This window comes from Somniosus microcephalus, chromosome 17 (assembly GCF_052327205.1).
Source record: "Somniosus microcephalus isolate GS21.2 chromosome 17, FLI_Smic_1.0, whole genome shotgun sequence".
NCBI classification, from domain to species: domain Eukaryota; kingdom Metazoa; phylum Chordata; class Chondrichthyes; order Squaliformes; family Somniosidae; genus Somniosus; species Somniosus microcephalus.
The window spans coordinates 57,174,810-57,197,684 of record NC_141003.1 but is presented as its reverse complement, the minus strand read 5'-3'; the positions used below and the strand labels follow the sequence as shown (position 1 = coordinate 57,197,684).

The 22,875-nt window shown below is 42.4% G+C and overlaps 1 protein-coding gene across 4 annotated transcripts in view; it reads left to right on the top strand.

Annotated features, from left to right (window-relative positions):
* Positions 1-22,875, top strand: part of LOC147105734 (protein PHTF2-like) — a 159,190-nt gene that overhangs the window by 105,282 nt on the left and 31,033 nt on the right. For all 4 annotated transcript variants that reach the window (XM_086010406.1, XM_086010407.1, XM_086010405.1 and 1 more), the window contains 8 exons: positions 2,124-2,193; positions 4,918-5,076; positions 7,019-7,184; positions 9,288-9,446; positions 12,002-12,200; positions 13,343-13,510; positions 14,187-14,399; positions 21,165-21,293. In XM_086010406.1, coding sequence (XP_085866532.1) covers positions 2,124-2,193; positions 4,918-5,076; positions 7,019-7,184; positions 9,288-9,446; positions 12,002-12,200; positions 13,343-13,510; positions 14,187-14,399; positions 21,165-21,293 — 1,263 coding nt within the window. The remainder of the gene's footprint in view (positions 1-2,123; positions 2,194-4,917; positions 5,077-7,018; positions 7,185-9,287; positions 9,447-12,001; positions 12,201-13,342; positions 13,511-14,186; positions 14,400-21,164; positions 21,294-22,875) is intronic.

Here is a 22,875-nt window from a genome sequence, read left to right as displayed (position 1 = left end):
GAAGAGCTCAGGTTTTTCCAGTCTTCATAATTGAGATGTCGGAGACGGGTTCATCCCCGTACTCTTCTTTGCACTGCTACCAGGGCTTCTATCCCTCCCTTGTGCCTTGGTGACAAGAATTAGAAATTGTACTTGAGGTGTAGTCTGATCAGAGCACTGTGCCGTTTGATCATGACTACATCTGAATTGTATTGTACTGTATACAGTAGTTTAACATTCTATTAACTTTACTGATGGCTGTTCTACATTGGTTGGACATTTTGGCCTATAAATTCGGTGACGCCCCGCCAGCACGTTTGCGCCGGAAATTTAGCGCCCGCCGCCGAGCCAGTTGTGCCCGCCCCAAATTCACTTTCAGCGCCCCAAAGCGGAAGCGGGCGCTGGTACAGGGTGTGCCCGCCCCGCTTGGGGCGCTGAAAGTGAATTTCAGCGCTGCCGGTCCCGCTGCGCCACCCGATGCGGAGCGGCAGGCTGCTGTACTGCAGGCCTCCCCCTTCTCTTAAGGGGGAGGTGCCTGCAACGGCCGGAGCCCCGTTGAAAGTGCCGGCAAAAGAGCCTGGCACAACGGCGAAGTGCCGGGCTCCACGGAAACCAGCCGGCAATGCCGCGGGGGGGGGGGGGGGGGGTGGTGGAGGAGGCCGGGGAAGGAGGTGCGGGCAGGCGGCCGCCGAAAAAGCGGCCGGCCGCACCTCCGCTTTAAATAGCGCCTCTAAGGCTGCAGCACGGCCAGGTTTTCAAAACGTTGTTAGCGGCCGCCAGGGAAGAGGCGGCCGCTACTGAAGATGGGGATCGGCGTGGTTTCGGGCGGTACCGGGGCGCTGCGCACACCGATGACGTCATCGGTGCCGGCGCAGCGCTACCGGCTTACGCCGATTTAAAGGCCCACCTAATTTCAGCAGCGACGCAACTTCCGGCGCAACCCACTCTTGTGCCCCTAAATGGGCGCAAACCCAAGGGAATTTCTAGGCCTTTGTGTCAAGTCTACCAAGACTTGGATTTCTTCTAATGGCATCCATGGCTATTTCAACACCAATCACGAACTGCATGTGTTGCCTATTTTTACTTCCTATGTGTAGTATTTTACATTTGTTTGTATTAATTTTCATTTGCCATTTTTGCTCTGCCCACTTGCAAATTTTGTCCTGCTCATTTTGAAATTTCTGAGCTGCCTCCTTTGATTCTACTTCTCTCGTAGGTTAGTATCATCTGCAAATTTGATCAGCTTGCGTTGGATTTCTGAGTCCACGTCACTGATAAATTAGAAGTAGTCAGTTGCAGTCGGGTGTTCCAGCACCAATACCTGGGACACCCTACTTCATTCCCCCAGCCCAATGTAACTTCTCTAACATGTTGTTTTCTACCCCTTCAACCAATTATCTTAGCCATAACCTCAATATTTACCCCAAATCCCCATAGCTTTGAGTTCATGTGAAACTTTTTGTTAAATTTCTTCTGGATGTCTATAACATGTTAGATGGTTTATCAGAGTCTACATGGGTTGCCAATTTCTCAAAGAAGCCAAGAAGGTTGGTCAGCAAGGAGCTATGTTGACTGATGTTATTTAAGTACTTATTTTACAGATAAAATTCAAGTTTACATCTGATTTCTATTATTTTACATGGAATTGAAGTAAGACTGAAGCTGGTGGGGATGGAAGTGTTATTTTGAAAAAGAACTAGATATGCACAAATGAGTAGATTTCTATTTATCAAGATAAGCAGCAACCAAACTCCCATCAGATTCTAGGTTGAGGGTTTAATGTCTGACAAGTGTGTATGCATGAAGCTGCCATACAAAGGGATGATGATATCACCTCAGCTATTGAACAAATAATCCGCCCCCCCACCACTAACCCATGTCATCAAGTAACAGTTAGGCGATTGACACTTGCCACATGCAGTGCTTGTAATATGGCGCAAAAATAATGTAAACACTGTTAATCCTGTATGACTTACACACATGGATGAGAATCAATTGTATGTGCATGCATGGCTCAGCCTTGGACAGTTGAGATGACAACAGTAAGTCTAGTTCTGCAATTTTTTTTGTTTTCTTTCTTAAATTATTGCAGGTTAAAACTAGAAATGTTCTTTGTTTACAAGACTTGTGTTTCTTTCCCATAGGGCATGAAAAACAAACCAAAGAAAACTGGCCATGTAAAGCCAGACCTCATAGATGTTGATCTTGTAAGGGGTAAATATACCATTTTTGTTTAAGGAAATGTGCTAGTTCATAAGATATCTTGGGTGCAACCTGGAAGCACCCAATGTTGCCCTCATTTTGCCAATGTCACGTTACACCCAAGTATCCTCCCAAACTCATTAAAATATGTCCGAACTTAAAATGGGCGGATATGGGCATAAATCAACAGAAATAATCGGTGCCCAAGGAAACGCTGAACTTAATAGTATATTTCTTCATTGAGTCTTAAAATTTATGTTTCAACTCATTCATGCACATCAGGCACAGCAAGTTTAAGAACCTGCAATTGGAGAAGCCTTTCAATTATTTAATGTGCCATCAAAATGCATACAAAGAAACAGAAAATACAGAGCAGGTCTTAGTGAGGATAATTTTAAAAAACTCAAAAAAAATTGCATTTAAAAGACCAGAAATTGATTTTGGTTCTTCCTCCGCCTGAAAATCTGGAGGTAATGTTGAGACCCCCTCCCCAAACAAGCGCAATTGGAGGATACTCTCATTTGAGAGTCGGAGGCGTGGCCAGTTTTTTGGATGGGAATTCTTTCGGATGGAGAATTTGATGGACGGACATTATAGATCAAGGAGATTTGGGTGTATTCTAGTTATGCAGGTAACTTGCTTACGTTCCTAATTCTCCGATCTTTTAAGCCACGTAACTGGTTTGCAGCCAGATTACAGGTGTATCAGGGCCCAAATGCGGAGGAAACTCCAGGCCCTGGTTTATATCTTAAAAACTGTTGTCTTCAACACAAAGTAACTACTATTTGTGTCTAACTTCCCTTTTCCCAGAAATTGGCCACTTGTTGCTGGCAAAGCTGCTAAAACTGTGGACTAAAATGGAAAAAAATTCACTGACCATGTGGGAGCTTCATTTCTAGGTCAAGCTTTTGGCACTAGCTACTATCATTTCAGCATTAATAAGTTATCCATAAGCAGACTCGTCAGTTAGAACTCTCTTTTTATTATTAAACGAATGCACTGGAAGACTTGAGATGTAAGAATTTTCTTTTCATTCTCAGAAATGAATACTTAGCATTGAAAATTTAATAAGGCCTTAGTCTTTAATAACTTCAAAAATTCTTTTAATGTATATTTTGATACATGTAGAGGAAATATTAATGAGGTCAAAGAGTTAAATTATACCTTCAGTATTTAAACAAATCTAGTCTGGAGTTTTCGATCAGCTCTGCCCCATTTACAGATGTTGGTTGGCTGGACTTGATCAGTAATTTGAGTTGAGCTTTTTTCACTCTGAATCTCCATCCAATTTTTCACCCACCTCATTTTTAGCCATTATTTCTGGTTGCTGCAAAACTTTGCTGCCCATTTTAGGACTGTTCCTTGCAAATAAGGTGAAAAATTTCATTGTGATATCATGTGCTCCATTTTCCATCATTCTGCCTCATTTGTGCTGGTGCCTCTTAGCCTGTATTAAATGGGTGTCCAGGACAAAGACAGAAGAGGATTTAAAGACCCCAGCGTTTACATTAATAGGATCAGTTTAAAACTTACTTCTGATCATTTTTAGAGGTTTTCGTTGCTGTTGTCAACTGCTTTGACATCTGGCTTTGAGTCATTTGCTGTGGAGCTGCCAATTTTCCACCATTTCACACAGAAAACACTGGATTTCCTATTGGGAATTCTCTTGTATCTTTGCTTAACCTTCTTTTCCAAAAAGCAATGTCCATCAGCACCAAATGTGCAAGGCGCCCATCCACTGATATCTCCATACCAGAATATACAGGCAGACGTGTCCATGCTTGCATTTGTCAGAAGAGCAGTACCTGCAGAGGTTTTGTTTTACCAAGGAAGCTGTCACTGAGTTATGTCACATGCTGGAAGTGGACCTACATCACTCATTTTCCAATCAGTTGTGCACAGATGCATCAAGTGTGATAAATGCATTGTTGGTTACAGCAAGCAATCTAATCTCATTCCCCATGGACAACTAGCAGCAGCATGGCCACCATTGCAATTTTAGAGTGGCAAGATCCTCAAATGAGTCAAGGAGTTATAGGTTGCATCCACGTGGCCCTATACGCTCTCTTGCTCAATGCCACTATCTACCTCGAGAGCAAAGGACCACACTCTACATATAGCTTATTCATGACCAGCAGCACCCCATTATGCAAATGAATGCCCACTTTCCTGGGGGCTGCTACAGTGCCTTCACTTTAAGGCAATCCACTGTGCCAGCACTCTTTGACCCAGAAAGGCAAGTTTTGGGGTGGTTCCTGGGAGGTCAGGTCTGTCCTCTGCAATGTGGCTCATGACACCTGTGTGTTATCCCAGGACACAGTGTGAGCACCTGTATAATAAGATCCATTCATGCACCAGAGCAATAGAGCACACCACTGGCACATTGAACGTGCACTTCAGGTGCATGGATCGATCTGGGGATGTCCTACATTTATGGTTGTGTGCTGCATGCTGTACAACCTTTCCTTACAAAGAGGCATTGTTGTAGAGGTCCTGGAGGTGGAAGGCCCCCACAGCAGCAGGTGGATCATCAAGAGGAGCAGCAACAGAAACAAAGAGGAGATGGATGACAACCCATTGCTAAATGCAAGAGACTTTTCATGGCTTGCCATGTTTTCAAAGATAATGCAGTTAATTGTCATAAATTTACATGAACAATTTTGAAGACTTTACATAAAAGGTTTTTCTTTTGCCTACTTGTTTGCAAAGACACCCATTTCTCTTTTGAACCCATAGGATCTGCTTTTGCTAAAGCAAAACCTGAAAGTCCATGGACCTCATTAACTAGAAAAGGAATTGTGAGAGTTGTGTTTTTCCCATTCTTCTTCAAATGGTGGATACAAGTGACCTCAAAGTGCATCTTTTCATGGCTACTTATTTTATACCTCCTTCAAGGTGAGATATAACTTGCACTCTCTCTCTGACCAGTCAACATGTGGGAACATTTTGGTGATGCAGTAGGGCTTTCAGTATTCCCAGCACAAACACAAAGCTTGGTGTTCACACTGGGGTTGAAACATATTTATTTTTTCTGATACTAAAGCATTTCAAATCTACACAATTAGATGCAAAGATTTAACTGGTCATTATTTGCTACGCTTAACATAATTCAGTGAAATTTTGGATGTTGATGCATACTATTATGTAAGGAATACAAAAGTAGAATGTTCTTGTGAATCTTGCTGTCCTCCAATAGTGTAAATCCAACAAGGTCTGACTAAGAACTTGCTAAGACAGCTAGCTTTCTGCTGTCTTAATCAGCCTGTTTTCTCTGCATAGTGACAGCACTAGATTCCTTGTATTGCAGCAACAGGGGTGTTGCTTCAGTGCCCTTGTCACAGTTTGCTCCTGTCCGTACTGAAAATCAATTTTCCAAAGCAGAAACCTCACCTGTGCTGTTCTGCCAGTGGAGCATAGCCTTTCAGCACAGCAGTCCCAATTTGAGAACACGGAAATATGATCTTATATCTGAATATTTTGGAGAATTTATAGAATGTTACAGCACAGAAGGAAGCCATTTTCCCATTGTGCCTGTGCCAGCTCTCTGAAAGAACAATCCATTTAGTTCAATTTCTCTGCTCTTTCCCCCACCCATGTTTTTCATTTTTCTTTTTCAAATGTTTATTCACTTCTTTTTGAAAGGTATTGCAGATTCTGCCCTCTGGTAGGGCATTCCATGCCCAAACATACCGTAGTCGGAAAAAAATCACCTAATCACAGACACTTGGTCGACCTGGCCCAGCTCATTCCCCAGCACCAGATCCAGCAATGCCTCCTTCCTAGTTGGGCCAAGAACATACTGGTCAAGGAAATTCTCCTGAATACATTTCAGAAATTCCTCCCCTCTCCCTTTACCCTCGCATTATCCCAATCGATATTTGAGTAATTAAAGTCCCCCAATATCACCACTCTATAGCTATATATATATTCAAGTCAGAGATCGGTAGATTTGTGAATATTAAGGAAATCAAGGGATATGGGGATAGTGCAGGAAAGTGGAGATGAGGTCGAAGATCAGCCATGATCTTATTGAATGGCGGAGCAGGACCAAATGGCCCACTCCTGCTCCTATTTCTTATGTAATATCTTCCTTTGTTCATTTTGGCAGTGATCTTAAATTTATGTCATAGAATCAAAGAATGATACATCACAGAAGGAGGCCATTTGGCCCATTGTGCCTGTGTCCTCCAGTTACTGACTCACTAACTAGTGAAAAAGTTTTTTCCGATATATCTGATCAAGACCTCTTACAATTTTGAACACTTCTGTCGAAGCTCCTGTTTTAGTGAAAGAACCTGGTTTCCATGCCTCCTGTCTGGAAAAACATACATTAACCACTCCTGTTTTCTGTCCTTCAACTAACTTCCTATCCAGGCTGTCACATTCCCTTTAATACTATGTGCCTTAATTTTATCAACAAATCTATGCAATACCTTATCAAACGCCCTTTAAAAATCCATGTATGTAACATCCACTGCCTTTCCTTTATCAATAGACTGTATATCAAGGTGAGTAAATGGGGTTGAGGTACCAATCTGCCATGATCTAATTGAATGGGGAAGTAAACAGGCTAAATGGGCTGAATGGTCTACTCCTGTTCCTATGCAATATTGAGGGAGATGCTGAATATTATGCAAAAAAGTAAATTAAAAAAATCCAGTCTCTCTAACTGTATACAGTGGCACTGAAGCCACACCCACAATAAGTCAAAACATTTGTGTAAACAATAAGTTTATTTTGATACATTTGTTAGAATAAAATGAGTGGCTGTTGGAGACCAGTACATCAGAATTAAAATTTTCCAAAGAAACCGTCTAATTGACTCTTCTGTTTACAGTTACAGCAATAGCGTTGTTTTGCACAGCTGAAGTTACACATAGTGTACCATACACTGAAGTATTTGGGCCTATTTGGCTGATGTTACTGCTTGGGACTGTTCATTGCCAGATTGTATCAACACATACACCCAAACCTGCAACAAGTAGTGGGGGCAGACGAAGAAGGTATTCTCTAATTTTGGAAACATTTGCTGCTTGCGTTAATGACTTTTGAATGAATGTATGTTTTACCTTAGTAAGTGTCAACACGTATACCATACTTAGGCTATGTGTTATAGTATAGTGTATTAATTTGTAAAAAAAAAGAAATATTTTTGGCTTATGAACCAAATGCACATGAATGTTGGCAGAACAGAAAGAGTTTGGCTTACATTGGAAGCAGAACTTCCATAACATTTTGCTTCAAAAAAAAATGTGTAGGTTATTAGGATTGAGATGAGCCAGAACAAGTGGACTGTGTGTTACAGCACCCAAAGTGAACGGCTTTTTTTTATTTGTTCATGGAATGTGGGCGTTGCTAGCAAAGCCAACATTTATTGCCCATCCCTAATTGTCCTTGAGAAGGTGGTGGTGAGCCACCGCCTTGAACCGCTGCAGTCTATGCGGTGAAGGTACTCCAGTATGGCTACTCTTGAGTATTTTTCCTCAAATTTCAGACATTATATCATGGCATTTAAGAACGTAAAATTGTTATAATTGTGTAATAGGACCCTTTTATTGTCATTTGCTGATTGTTGCGATGAGTGAACCAGCCTCGGTTTTTCTGGGTAGATTGACACCAAGCTTGACCCAAGGAGAGGTAGTCATTGAATTTGGAGTGGTAGTAATTGAAAAGTCAGTGGTGGAGAAATTCAACTCATGGCACCCGTTTTTTGCTGGAAAACTGGCAGACGGCAGTTGAAAATTGGGGTGGGGGCACCGCCCATTGACGCTCAAGGCCTGCCTAATGCAGTACTCAGGCAGGCCTGTAAATAGGCAAGCAGCCTACCCACCCGAAACAGGTGTAATAAGGCTGCTTAAATCTGCAAAGTTATAGTCATGCGTCAGTTGTAGGACCCTGACCGCAAAATTAAGGTGCAAATTGTACTAGGCCGTGAAGAGGAAGAGCAACCAAAACGGCAAGTAAGGAATTATTTCTGTGAGGCCAGGAGGAGCAGGAGTGCTCCCCTAGGCTGCACAGGAATAACACGGGCCACTAAATTAGAGAAACTGTTTGGTGATATCACTTCTAGTAGTCTCTCCAGTGAGTCTGTGGGCAAAATAGAAAACCCACGTCATATAACTGCATTTAAATAAATCTATTTGATACGTAGTATGATAAATATAGACGAGTATTTAGTGGGTAGTGATATCCTTTAATTAAATAGAACTCCAGTCATTGCTTAATTAAATAAAAGCCAAGTTTACACTGAGTATATTTTTAAACTAAATATGTTTATTTTGCATCTGTCAGCAATCTGTCCTTGTACGGTTATTTTAATAACTTTACATTTTATTGTGTTTTTTTATTGAACTGGACAAATTATTTCCTATTGTGATTTTCCTTGAAGACGGCCACATAAGTGGCGCTAAATAAGAGGTGGCATAGGATGTTACAACTCCATTATACTGATGTAATAACTAGCACAATATGGTCTGTGCGTACAATTATAAATGTTCGCTGGTGCGCTGTGCTGCCACACACAGGTGGAGAACAGGTGCCATTTTTCCTACAGGGAGAGAAAATGAGCATGCTTCCTCTGTGTGCCTCCTAGCAGCAAGTTATCAAACACCATCAGTAGGGACTTGAGACCAGGGGGGTAATTTCCATCTTTAGATGTAAAACAGGTCAAATTTGATTTGCACGGCACTGCATTAAGAGCTGCCTGAATCCAAAGTACCAATAATGCTCAATTTCCTATTCTATCCTCAGTTGCACACAAAATCTGTTACTATGTGGTAAATATTTAACTGTTTTGCAAAGCAACTGATTTTGTGCATTTCAGGAACTTTTAATGTACACTATCATTAAAGTAGATCGAGTTTAAAAAATAGTACTACATAAAGCCTGCTAATTGCATTTTGTGTCATATTGCATCTGACTGATTCATTGTAGCTGGAAAATGAAAAATGTGAACTAAAAATAAATTGTGGATCCTATGAAAATAGAAGTGCTGATTTATAAATAACCCATTCCATTGATTTTTGACAAGACCTATGGGCACAGCAGCAGTTGAATGGTGATACTGATTTAACAATAAAACTGCATTTTTAATCTTTCTTACAAAGGAAATTGCGGAAAGCAGCTCATCTGGAAGTACATAGGGAAGGAGATGGCTCTAGTACCACAGATAATACACAGGAGGTGTACCACCAGTCTGGTACTGGCACCAGTTACAGTGTTGGTGCAATCTTCAGAGAGATCTGGCATGCTTTTTATTTTCCAGGGTGTGTATTGTAATTCTACTAGTCTGCGTCTGCGTAGTCTCTTTTGTTATACTTGTGTTCAGTTAAATGTTTTAGTGCTCTGAAACTTTGACGCAATCTTTTTCCTACCTTGCTTCCCTTTTCTCCCCATCTCATTTGGCTCTAACCCTTGTTGAGCTAGAGATGCCAGCACGCTTCCAGTATTCTTGATGTGTGAATGTAGGGAGTTAGTGACAGCAGGCTGTTTGACTGTGGAGCCTGATCTTCATCTCACCAAGGTCCACATGCGGACTTTTCAACATTGGTCTCTGTTCACTGATCAGGAGTGGGAAGCTTGTTTTGTTTTCCTCCCTAGCCCAGGACTGCCAAATACTTTCCTAGATAGTTAACCCAGCACAGACCAGCAAATTGAATGTGACACTTTCCTGCTCTGTATAGCATGTAGCTTCACCAGGCAGTGCCCTATGAAATATTATTCTCTCAGCTAAAATAGTCACAAAATCACACATTGGATTATCTTAAAAACTCATTGTAAATATGAATCTAATTCAGTTTTATGCACTTGCGATTTATATTTACTTTTACCATACATATATGATGTGTTGTATTTGGTAACTAGAGCCTTTGTGCAATTTGAAATAGATGCTAGCAATAGCCAGTCAGAATTTTAGAGCACTTTCTTTGTATATATTTGTCCTGTTATAAACGGCTCCATATATACTACACTTGTTTCAAAAGTAACATTTTACTTCTGAGCTCAATATTCTTAGTTATCTCTATGCTTTTAGTACTATGCATATTTTTGAATTTAACATATGGATTTTCTTTACCCTCTGTAGTTCCCCTCTCCAAAACTGACCCAAATATTTCACTTTAATAAAAAGGTTTGAAAGCTTGATCCAAAGAAATAACCTGTTAGCTTAATATTTATAGGATGTAAAAAAAAAAGCTATTATAAACAAAGCAGTTAACTGTATTTGATGAAACAATGCTGATCTCATGCCAATATGAGTTTGCAATATATTTTTTTACAGTGTTACTAAATTGATTAACTATCTACCATACAGGAAACTCTTTTTTATCCGGCACCGACGGGACCGGCATGGTGCCGGTTTATCAAAAAGCCCGGATTACAGAGAGGTATAGTTAAAAGGTACGAGAGCTCTGTACACAGCAACAAATCCAGGCTTCCCTGTTGCTTAGCAACAGGTGCAAGAAGCCCGGCCACAGACCAAACGTCCCTGTTGCTTAGCAACAAGTGCAGGAACCCAGGTTACACAGCCACAGATCCAGGAACGGCCACTGATATGAAGTAAAACTTAGCTGAACCTACTCCTGAATTTTGCCGGTTAACAGAGATTTCCGGTTATTTAGGTGCCGGTAAATCGAGAGTTTCCTGTATTTATAGTAATCAGAAGCAATTTGATAGGGCATCATGCAAGAAAGTTTTAGTTTAATCTGGGATTTGGCAGTATGGAGAGGTGCAGAAGAGTGTTAGGATGTGGTAGCAGCGGTGGTTGGCAGGGAATGGGAGCACGAGGAGCAGAGTTCTGAAGGGGCACTATAGGGTGGTAGAAGAGGGTGGTCTTGACGTGTGGTTGTTTGGATGTGATGGTACTAACAAGGAGCTCCTGTTGTGAGGAACACTGAGAAGGGTGTTCCCAAGATTTGGGAGAATCACAGTGGGTTGTAGAATTTTGTGAGGAAGTTGGAAGAGATGAGTATTCTGGGTGTTCCGGGAGAGGGTCTGGCACTTGGGGCCTGAGGTTTGGGACTGTTATCTTTGGATAAGGGTGTTGTTGGGACAGGGGTGCTGGGGTGTGTCAAGAGTCCATGATTCTATAAAACAAGTGGAAAGAAGTTGGAGAATGGCAATGAAGCCAATTCCAGGTTTGGATCATTGAATTATGAAATGAGGCTAGAGAAGTTAAATCATACAGGAGAGAAGGTTATAGATTTCCAAGGTTTTAAAATAATGAAGAGAATTGATATGGTGGATATAGAAAAATATTTTATACAAAATTATAAGAGAATCTGAGGAGATGATTATAAGCTAAGAGATCACATAAAAACCGAATTTCAGAAATAACTTCATACAATTGACTTGTGGAATAGATTGCCACCTAGTGTAGTTAATGAGAGTTGGAGTATTCAAAATTAAAGTTATGTGATTAGTTAATTCAGCAGGAGAAAGATGGATATAGATTTGATATAAAAAAGAAAAATAGTTGTTCCATTAGTGAAACATTACTTGCCTACTTTCACCTAAGCTCTTGGACTTGGGTAAATGGGCAGTGTTCCTAAGGGGAGAGAGCGTAGGCCAAACCAAAACTCTACCCGTGTGGATTTTTCGGCAGTTTGGTTTGGACACTTAAGAATGGCGATCGGTTTCCACGCCTGTCTGACACCTAGCTGACTAAAGAAAACGCCTTATAATCTTTGCCGTTTCAATGGCTTTATTTTGACCCAACAACAAAGAAATCCCTTTTTTCCTTATATTGAATGTCACAGCTAACCAAACCTTTTGTGTTTATAAAAGGCACAGCTGGTTAACTCTCATTACTTTTATCTTTAAGGTCAAAGAAAATCAAACGATCAATTGACAAATCAACAGAGACAGATAATGGCTATGTTTCTCTTGATGGAAGAGTGAGCAACAAAAGCCATGAAGATGGAAAGCTGTTTCATGATGCCCACTGTGAAGTAGTGGGGCCTGAAGAGTACAACTTGATTACAGGAACAGGAAGAAATGCACATAGTCCTGTAAACCATAAAGTAAGTACACTAGAATTAGAATTTGTTGGCTTGTTGTTGCTAAGTCTATACAAGGCACTACTACTGCCACACTTGGACTACTGTGTTCAATTCTGATTGCTGCACTACAGTAAAGATCTCCAAGCACTGGAGGCAGTACAGAACAGGGCAACCGAATTGATACCCTAGTTTAAGGCATAGGAGGTATCAGGAAAGGCTGAAGAGCCTGGGATTGTTTATTCTTGCGAAGAGAAAGCTTGAAGGAGATATGACTCACTTATACCAGATTCTTAATCAGCCAGTAATCAGTGGTGGATCTCCAAGGGCAGTGAGGTGGCACTAGGCCCCATCACCTGAACTTTTCAACATTCTTCGCCACGATTCCACTCGATTTCGGCAGGATAGCAAAGGAAAATTTCCCCATTGGTGTCCCAAATGAGAATGAATGGTGTAGTGTGGAGAGATCTGAGTAGGCGGTCTGCTGCAGAGAAGCAGAGTTTGGAGTTGTTCCCGCTAAGGATAATTTTGGACTAGTATGAGAAATGGGCTGTAGAATTGGAGCAGAAGAGCTTGAGGTGTTTGTTCCATTCTGGTGCTGGACGGTGAGATCAGCCTGCAGACGTGTAGGCCACGGAGGTGACCGTAGCACCAGGGAAGCACTAGGGGTGGAAGAGTAACTGATTTAATCGGGTATAGGGCAGCAGAGGAGATCGACTGAGGCAGGTGGTAGGCCAGAGTCAGGGAAAGTTGGCTCAAGGTGCAAGGTGATGGTGGTGGTGCTTGGAGCAAGCATGGAGGTACTTAGGGAGATGGGGTGGTGATCCGAGACTGTTCTGTCAGAGGTCTGGATGTCACTTGTGATGGATAACAGAGCTAGTGCTGTTTCTATTCATCCTGTGATAAGTGACTCAGTTATGCATAAACACTGTCAGCACCAGGCCTTTTCTCATAGCTAATCTTTCACTTGAAAGATGACTCCTTGTGCTCCACCATCTGCATTCAACAAACTGCTTCTCTGCAAATGAGGGAATATTCAAATCTGAGAAACTCCATGCACAACACGTTGTCACATTTCAGGATCCCTTTTATGGAGGAAGTTGAATGCAGGTAAAATATCGTACTTTTATTGATTTGGCTTTGCTCATGTTTGCACTTTTAAACAGGAAGGACCTAGACCAGCCATAAATGTATCGGATGATGTTTCAAGTGATGAAGATGGCGAGGCTGGATCACAAGCATTCACACAACGTCGCAGTGGGGAACGAACTTCAAGTGACAGTGTATTACGGAATAGGAAATCTCACCAGTACAAAAGACACTACCCTGCTGAGGTTAAAGACTAGTTTCTTCTTCAGTACCATAACCAATAATTAGTTATGTGTTAGAACCTGTTACGTTGTACTCTTATCATGGTACAAAATAATGGTACAGGAAACTTTCGTTTAACCGGAGGTTAAATGTCCGGAAAGCTCTATCTACCGGCAAAATTCAGGAGCCGTTTCCTCTAAGTTTTTTTACTTCTCGTTGCTTTTTTTTTCCAGTCAGGCTCTGCAAGGTCTAGCTGCAGCTGTTGCTTAGTTACAGAGACGCTTTTAAGCTGCGGCCGACTGTTTTGAAGACAGGGTTTGTTGATTCAAAAGGAGCTCAAAAGCTCCGTATGTTTTAACATTAGTGCTGGTTTCTACGGCAGTTTTGATGGTACGGCACCAGCTCGGTCCCGTCAGTGCCGGATATCAGAAAGTTTCCTGTACAATATAACGGACAACAATAACTGAGAACAAAACCTAGTTAAATCTGAAAGCTATTAGAATTGCTATTACAATGAAATGATCAGACTACTAAAATGGAGGTCAAAATGAATGCTAGGCAGGTGGACATTTTAAAGTTTTAAATTATTTTTCACTTGTAGATGCTACCTATTTAAATGTTTTTTAACTAATGAGTTGAGTACATTTGAAAGAACATTTCATGTCATTTGGAAGAACATTTCATGTCATTATTTTGCAGGAGACTACAAAATCTGCTACTAGTTGTAGTTCACGAAGTTCTAGACAAGATTCAGAGAGCACACGCCATGAATCAGAAACTGAAGATGTATTATGGGAGGACCTTCTGCACTGTGCTGAATGCCGTACTTCCTGCACTAGTGAGACTGAGGGAGAAAATACCCACTTGAATTCCTCTGGAAAAAAGGAATACCGAGATGATCCATTTCACCCGGTTTGTTTCAACATTCGTTTCTTAGAACGATCGCTGTTAAATAATACTCCTTTTAGTAATATTTAACTTTGCATATTTTTGATGAGTGAATCCTTTAAGTTAACCAAAGGCAGTATTTAAATTATTTCAGTTATGCAATTACATTTTGGCAGTAGTTTCAGACTGGTGGCATCTATCATGATTCAAGTTTCTCATGCTCGGCATAAACGCCAGCTCCCATAGGCTATTCTGCACTTCTTATGCATTGAAGCAAAAACCTTATGCACAAAGTAATCTGGGACAGTAATCTAGACCAGCAGTTCCCAACCTTTTCCTTTATGCGGACCACAACGTGTATTGAATATGATACATAAGAGGTACACGTGATTATATTATTATTACATTATCATAATTTTTTTTTCCACGGACCACCTGCAGTACCTGCGCGGACCCCTGGTTGGGAACCGCTGATCTAGCTAATAGTTCTTTAGATTACACACAGGACGTTTACTGCACATCCACGTGAATTCAGAGGACAATTAATATCAGTAATGCCAAATACTTCCATAACAGGCCACCAAACAGGTTTATTTACTGTGTTATTTAAAGAAAACAGTAAAAGGTTGTTGAAGTTACTCCAAGGATCAGCAGGCTTGATCCAGTTCACGAAAAGTAATGAAAATAGCGTATTTTAATTTAAGAAATATGATATGCAGATCTACCCCATTTTTGTCACATTATCAAATGAATTAAACATTGGACAGCTCACTGTTAGATATCCTGGTCAATGCACTTCAGACTTTTGGGTTATAGGGATCTCATGAACCTAGATTTTAGATTATTAGATGATGTTTCATTAATGCCAATCAGAAAATAACATATGATAACCTTTGTTTATGCAGTGTTGGAATATTTTCCAGTATATGTTTTAAGTCAACATTAAACATGATTGTTGACTTAACAAGTTATGGACATTCTGCATTATCGAAATTCTGTCATTGATTTGGTTGAGACTAGACTGAATGAGATCCCTAACCTGCTAAATCTTTCCTAATCAAACCATTTGGCCGTAATTTCCCCTACCTCGGCGGGTCTGATGCGGCTGGAGTCGGTGGCGGGTCCTGGCCTCGCTGCTGGCTCCAGCCCGCTGTCCAAAGTGATTTTCCCCTGATTGGGCTTGTTAAGCCCGCCCAGCGCGTTTGCCGCCAATTGAAGGAAGCGGGTCTGATGACATCACTTGACTCATCATCAGCCGGTTTCCTTAAAGGGACCATGTGCAAATTTATTTTGATAGTTGAGCTGTCTGTGTTCTACAGCATTGAGGTGCTGCAAACACTGACAAGCACTGCACAGAGGTTCACGGCTGCACCCAAGTTCTCCCATGTCTCTCTCCTTATGCTTATGGAGGGAGTCACAGCATGCAGGGAGGTCCTCTTCCCTTCCAATGGGCGGAAGACACCTCCCCAGGAGATCAATGCATCCTGGTTGCACATTGCAGAGGAGGACACAAGCAAGGATGTTGTCAGGAGGACCTGGCTGCAGTGGCGCAAACCTTTCAATGATCTCAGATCACGAAACGTTACTGCAAAGCCACACTCAACCTCAACCTCATCCTGCTGTGCCACTCATCACATCCCCATCACTCTGCCTTCCCTACCCTATTCCTGCACCTCCTTACTCACACCAGCTTACCTTGCACCTCCCTCTCTCTATCTACATTATCACGTCCCCATCTCACTAGCCACCCCTCACACTTGCCCTCATCCTAGTCCAATCATACCAACTAACAACACACAAGGATAAGCACTTGTGTGTTTTAGCCAATGTTTATGTGGAGTTTCTGTTAATGTGCTGTCAAGCATTGAAATCTTTATTTTCAACACTTTGCGTTCTTGGACAGATCTGTATGCACCTTTGGAAGTGGCATAGTGATATGCAGTGAATGGTGAGACATAACGGTACCCCCCACAATGGTGAAGAGTGTGAAGGGAATGGCTTGGGCATTGTAGGGATGCTTTATGGTGTTGGTGTGGAGAGGTGCCAACCTGGCACATCATGTGGCAGCCAGGGTGTACAGCGTCAAGTGAAGTAAATCTGGCCATCGTGAGGCCATGCCTGGCCTCCCGGGCAGCAATGTGGTCGGGTGCTGATGCCCTGTGTCCTGTGCAGCATCAGCTGATTGCGGAGAAGGTTGGTGGTGTTGTTGGGGCTGATCGTGGTGGGATTCTGAGGATCAAGGTGTGATCGTTTCAAGAGCACCAGTGCTGATGTAATAGATGGCAGGTGAACTTGAGATGACAGAAGCGATCTGTCAGTGGTGAGAGAGCTTGTTCCAATGGTGAGAGAGGAGTACAAGGAGGCAAAAGTTATGCTGCAGCTATGCAAAACCCTGGTTAGACCACACCTGGAGTACTGTGAGCAGTTCTGGGCACCACAGCTTAGGAAGGATATATTGGCCTTGGAGGGAGTGCAGCATAGGTTTACCAGAATGATACCCGGACTTCAAGGGTTAAGTTACGAGGAGAGATTACACAAATTAGGGTTGTATTCCTTAGAATTTAGAAGGTTAAGGGGTGATCTGATCGAAGTTTTCAGGATATTAAGGGGAATAGATAGGGGAGATAGAGAGAAACTATTTTCGGTGGTTGTGGATTATCTAGGACTAGGGGGCATAGTCTAAAAATTAGAGCCAGACCGTTCAGGAGTGAAATTAGGAAACACCTCTGCACACAAAGGGTGGTATAAGTTTGGAACTCTCTTCCGCAAATAGCAATTGATGTTAGATCAATTGTTAATTTGAAATCAGAGATTGATAGCTTTTTGTTAACCAAAGGTATTAAGGGATATGGGCCAAAGGTATTAAGGGTTATGGAGTTAGATCGCATGATCTCATCGAATGGCGGAACAGGCTCGAGGGGCTAAATGGTCTACTCCTGTTCTTATGTTCCAATGAGGTGACACTGGATACAGAGTTTACTCCAAACACTTGCAACCTGCATAAAGCTTAATCTGTCTTCCAAATGCAGTAAGCAACCGCTTCTGAGCTTGGAATGTGAACAGATGTGTGATGGGAGCTTTTATAGCACATTTGCAGCTGTCAAGTAATGAGATGATTTCATGGTAAAACAACTCCCGACCTGATCCCCGAGCAGCGTGGACCCCGTGGGTGACTTTGTTTAAAAAAAATTTTAATCAAAATACTTTTTAAGTGGCTCTTAACAAGATCTAAATTGCCTCCCCCGCCGCTGCGTGTCAGGGCTATTCAGCCCTGACAAACCCGACATCTGGGAAAGTTGATTGGCAGCGGGTTGGGACCTGCTGTCAAATTTTTTTTTTCCACCCGACCCGCCACCAAACGTGACCGCTGACCCCCCCGAAAAATTCCCCCCTTTGTTTTTTTTTTCTCACGTGATCACTGGATGCTGATCAGGAGCTAATTTTCTCTAGTCCAGTGGTACTAATGGCAATTGTAAACCTCTATTGCTGTCCTGGCTGAGATCAACTAACTCCGCACAGATCAAGGATACAATCTGGGACCTGCCTGCTCTGTATATTGTCATAACTTTTATTCAGGTTTGCAGTTTGCAGACAAGTTAGCCTGCCATTTTGAATAATGTGGCAGTGTAGGTGTATTCAGCTATTTTCATTGAGTCAGTGGGATTACTTTAAAAGTGCAAGATGCAATCAAAGACCATTTGAATTTTTTTTTTTAAACGTGGACGACTGAAGCCATTGTCTTCGGTCCCCAACAAAAACTCCGTACCCTCCCCACCAATTCCATTCCCCTCACCACCAATTCCATCCCCCTCCCCAGCACTGTCTTGGGTTGAACCAGACTGTTCACAGCCTCTGCTCTATTTCAACCCGAGCTGAGCTTTCAATCACATATCGGGCTGGAATTTGCGGTGGGTAATAACTGCGAACAAACCGCGTTTGCTGTTATTACCCTTTTGAAACTGGCCGCAACTTCAGGATGTAGTGCATGCGCATCTAAATGCAGAAATCCTAAAGTGTGGTCAGTCATTCACTGCTCCGACACTGGCTGCGCTGTGTCGGCAATCAGAGTAATCAGTGAAACTGACAAACTTAGGATCTTCAACGGTAATATCGCTGTTAAATACCCTATTAAATGTTAGGTCTCGTTGGATTAGGTGTAACTGGGGTTTTAACAGCTAAAGGCCTTTGTTTTGCCGCTGACCACAAATTCCGGGCCGGATCCTCTCCATCACAAAGCCCACCTCTGCCTCAGCCTGTTTGCTGCTGAAACCCTCATCAATGCCTTCAGTCGTCTAGGCCCTATGCTCTGGAATTTCCTCCCTTAACCTCTTTGCCTCTCCACCTCCCTCTCCTTTAAGACCAAACATTTGTGTCACCCTTCCTAACATATCCACCTCTAGCTCAGTATCCATTTTTGTCTGATTATGCTGTGCCTTGGGATGACTTTCAACATTAAAGGTGGTATATAAATGCCAGTTCTTGTTATAAAACTTAGTTGATTTTTTTTTGTTCTTGGGATGTGGGCAACACTGGCACAACTGCATTTATTGCCCAGCCTTAGTTGTCCTGAGTAGGTGCTGGTGGGCCTTCTTGTTGAACTGTTGTAATCTTGCAGCGATGATGCTCTCACAATGGTGTTTGATAGGAAATTCCAGGATATTGACCCAGTGATGATGAAGCACAGTGGTATATGTCCAAGTTAGGATGGCGTGTGGATTGGAGAGGCACAACATTTCTTCTCTTGTCCTTCGTGGTGGTGTAGGTTGCAGGGGAGTAAGGTACTGTCAAAGTGACCTTGGTGATTTACTGCAATGAATCCTGTAAATACATGCGTACTGCAGCTACAATGTGCCCATGATTGAGGAGAATGATACTGAGTTCAGTGGTAGGGATGCCGCTCAAACTGTTATGTCCTAGATGGTATCAAGCTTCTTGAGTGTTATTGCTGCTACACCCATCTAGCCGAGTGGTGTGTATTACTGCAATTATATAGGGCCCTGGTGAGACCACACCTGGAGTATTGTGTACAGTCTTGGTCTCCTTACCTAAGGAAGGGTATACTTGCCATAGAGGGAGTGCAACGAAGGTTCACCAGACTGATTCCTGGGATGGGGGGGATTGTCCTATGAGGAGAGATTGAGTAGACTAGGCCTATATTCTCTAGAGTTTAGAAGAATGAGAGGTGATCTCATTGAAACATACAAAATTCTTACAGGGCTTGACAGGGTAGATGCAGGGAGGATGTTTCCCCTGGCTGGGGAGTCTAGAACTGGGGTCACAGTCTCAGAATAAGTGGTCGGTCATTTAGGACTGAGATGAGGAGAAATTGCTTCACTCCAGAGGGTGGTTAGTCTTTTGGAATTCTCTACCCCAGAGAGCTGTGGGGGCTCAGGCGTATACTCAAGACCGAGATCGATAGATTTTTGGATATTAAGGGAATCAAGGAATATGAAGATAGGGCAGGAAAGTGGAGATGAGGTAGATCAGCTGTGGTCATATTGAATGGCGGAGCGGGCTCGAGGGGCCAAATGGCCTACTCCTGCTCCTATTTCTTATGTGCTTATGTATTCCATTACGGAGTGACTTCTGCCAACGACCGGAAGCTGCGCAGAAACGTATTGCACATTAATCTGGAATCAGAAGCTTTTTTTCCCCACAGAGCCTTTTTCCTCGCATCCCACTCCCTCCCAGCATTTTTCCTCTCAGCCTGCTCCCTCCCGGCATTTTTCCTCTCAGTCCGCTCTCTCCCGGCAGTTTTCCACACAGTCTGCTCTCTCCCGGCATTTTTCCTCACAGCCCTCTCCCTCCTAGCATTTTTCCTCACAGCCCGCTCCCTCCTGGCATTTTTCCCCTCAGCCCACTCTCTCCCGGCATTTTTCCCCTCAGCCCGCCCTCTCCTGGCATTTTTCCTCTCAGCCCACTCTCTCCCGGCATATTTCCTCACAGCCCGCTCCTTCCCGGCATTTAAAAAATATTTTTAACGATCCTGCTCCCGTGACGAACCAGCAGCGCACATGCGCAGTCTGCTTCCAGTTTGTTGGCAGCAGTCGTGTCTATTCCATTATACTTCTAACTTGAGTTTTGTAGACAGTAGAAAGACACTTGTCGCAGAGTATCCAGCCTCTGCCCTGCTCTTGTAGCCACATTGTTGATATGGCCGATCCAGTTAACCCTCTGATCAGTGGTGACCTCCAGGATGTCGATAGTGGGGGACTTGGAAATCATGGTGCCATCAAAGATCAAGGGAAGATGGCTGTATTGTTCAAGAAGATCATTCATTACCCCTCACTTGTGTGACACCAATATTACCTGCCACTTATCAGTTCAAGCCTGGTTATCCAGGTCCTGCTGTGGATTAATGTGGGAATCTGAATTCCATGGCAATAGTAAAAAGGAACTTTTCCTGAAATTGTGGATAAATGAACTCACATTTTCCACTGTATAGGCCATGCCAGAAATTATAGTTACCAGGGAGATGCAAAAAACTTTAGAAGCAACAGCATTACATTTCTACGGTAAATTTGGATTGCAACTTTGCAAATACAACCAGTGGATTTATATAGTTTCAATAATACAACATCCATGTGTTTTGCTAAGAATAGTTTTGTAACTATGAATATTATTATTTGAGTTAAGAGAAGGGTAAAAATCTACACTAGCATTAATGGAGGAATTGAGATGGTGTTTGCTGGTTAGCAAAAGGAATACATGACGAGGGCCATTCAGCTACAAGTTAGAGCTTTAAAAAATAATTTGTGTGTTGCTTTACTAACATCTACCCTTTTTCAGAGTCATATACCATGGCTTCACAGTTCCAGTATTAGTTTTGAAAGAGTAAGTGCAATCGTCTGGGAATGCAACGAGTGTAAGAAAGCTGATATGTCTGTGATGGAAATCAGTGGAATGATCATGAAAAGAGTGAGTATACCACTTTAAACAGGGGAGAAAATTCATTTAACTTTATTCTCCATATAACATAATGGTTAGAAACTGAATATAATATCAATGTGTTTTATGCTATAAATGATTCAGATTGTTTTAGCAGGAAAGGTGAAAGAAATGTGGAAACAAAAGAAAGCATGAAATTCATTGGCCTCCCCTCCCCATCCACTTCAATTCTGGCAAGAGTATTCTCCGCCTCCCCTTAGTTGACAGCGTAACTGTTACAAATATGCACTTATTAAAAGTACAGTACTGTGGCGGAGCCACCAAAGGACTCAGAGCGGTTGTACATAATTCCTTTAACAGCAATGTAGTTACAGCCTGTGTCTGTACCTTTACACTGTTTAACTGTACTATGTCTAGTTACCTTTACAGCGCTGTTTCAACGTGATGACGTCATGCTGTCCGTCACGTGATTCCCCAATGGCGGGAAGAACGTGATGACGTCATGACGCCAGCCTTCGGACCAGAGAGGCAGTCCTCGTGGAGCCTTCAAAGAGAGCAGACCTGTATTCGATGTATTCCAGCAGTTTCTAGTTTAAACCTGTTTTGTTCCATTAAAATTCGTTGTTTTGATTACCTGAGTCGAACTCAGTCTTTTCGTTAGGAACCTCCGTTCCTACAGTACCTTTATTGAGTGTTAATGGCCCAGAACTTGGTGTCGGGGGCTTGCCGCGCGTGCAAGCCCCCGATGTGCACTTACCCGGCACGCCGACATCTGAAACCTGGCTCGCAGTGGATTTCCTGTCAGTGGCCCGGTTCTGATGTCGGCGCGCTGTGCTAACCTGACCCAGCGGCGTAGTTAGTGCGATGTGTCGGCTGGGATCAGGTGAGCACTGTTCAGCCAATCAGGGGAGGGGAAACTTCATTCATAAGTTTGAGAGTAAGAACTGTCAAACTCATGAAAAGTACTGTACCCCAAAACACTATTTAAACTTTAAATAAAATTTTAAAAAACATCCCAATCATTAAATTAAGTATAAATAAGTTAAAAAAAATAATTTAAACAATTTTATTTTTGAAAAAAATAAATTTTTAATATAAAGGGTCTAAAACTAAACTTACCTTATTGTACATTCTTTAAAATAATAAACCTGTGGGGAAAAAAAATTCTAAATTGCACTAAAACACCACTTACCTGTAAAAATAAATACGTGTGCTTTTTACAAGCGTAAAGACCGGAGGCCTTTACACATGCGCAAATCCCCCAAAACAGAGGAAATCCAAGACGCACGCGCTGCCCCCTACAGCGCACGCGCTAGCCTCTTCACCTCTTGGGTTGGCGGAGAGGAAATGCCGGTTTTCAGCGCATGCGCTGTGCATGCTGAAAACCGGCATTTCCTCCGGCCAGACGCGTGAGTACCCCTTCCGTACTCACGCATTTGGGGAGGAATTACTGCCCCAATGAGAGTAATAGGGAAATGCAGAGCCAGCCTTCTGCAATAGCCTCCATAAAAGTGATGTACTTTTAACAGGTATGTGTTTATAGCAATTGTATTGCTAAGCATCTTTCTTTTTATTCTTTTTTATTCATTCCTTTTAGCCTTCCATTTGTTTT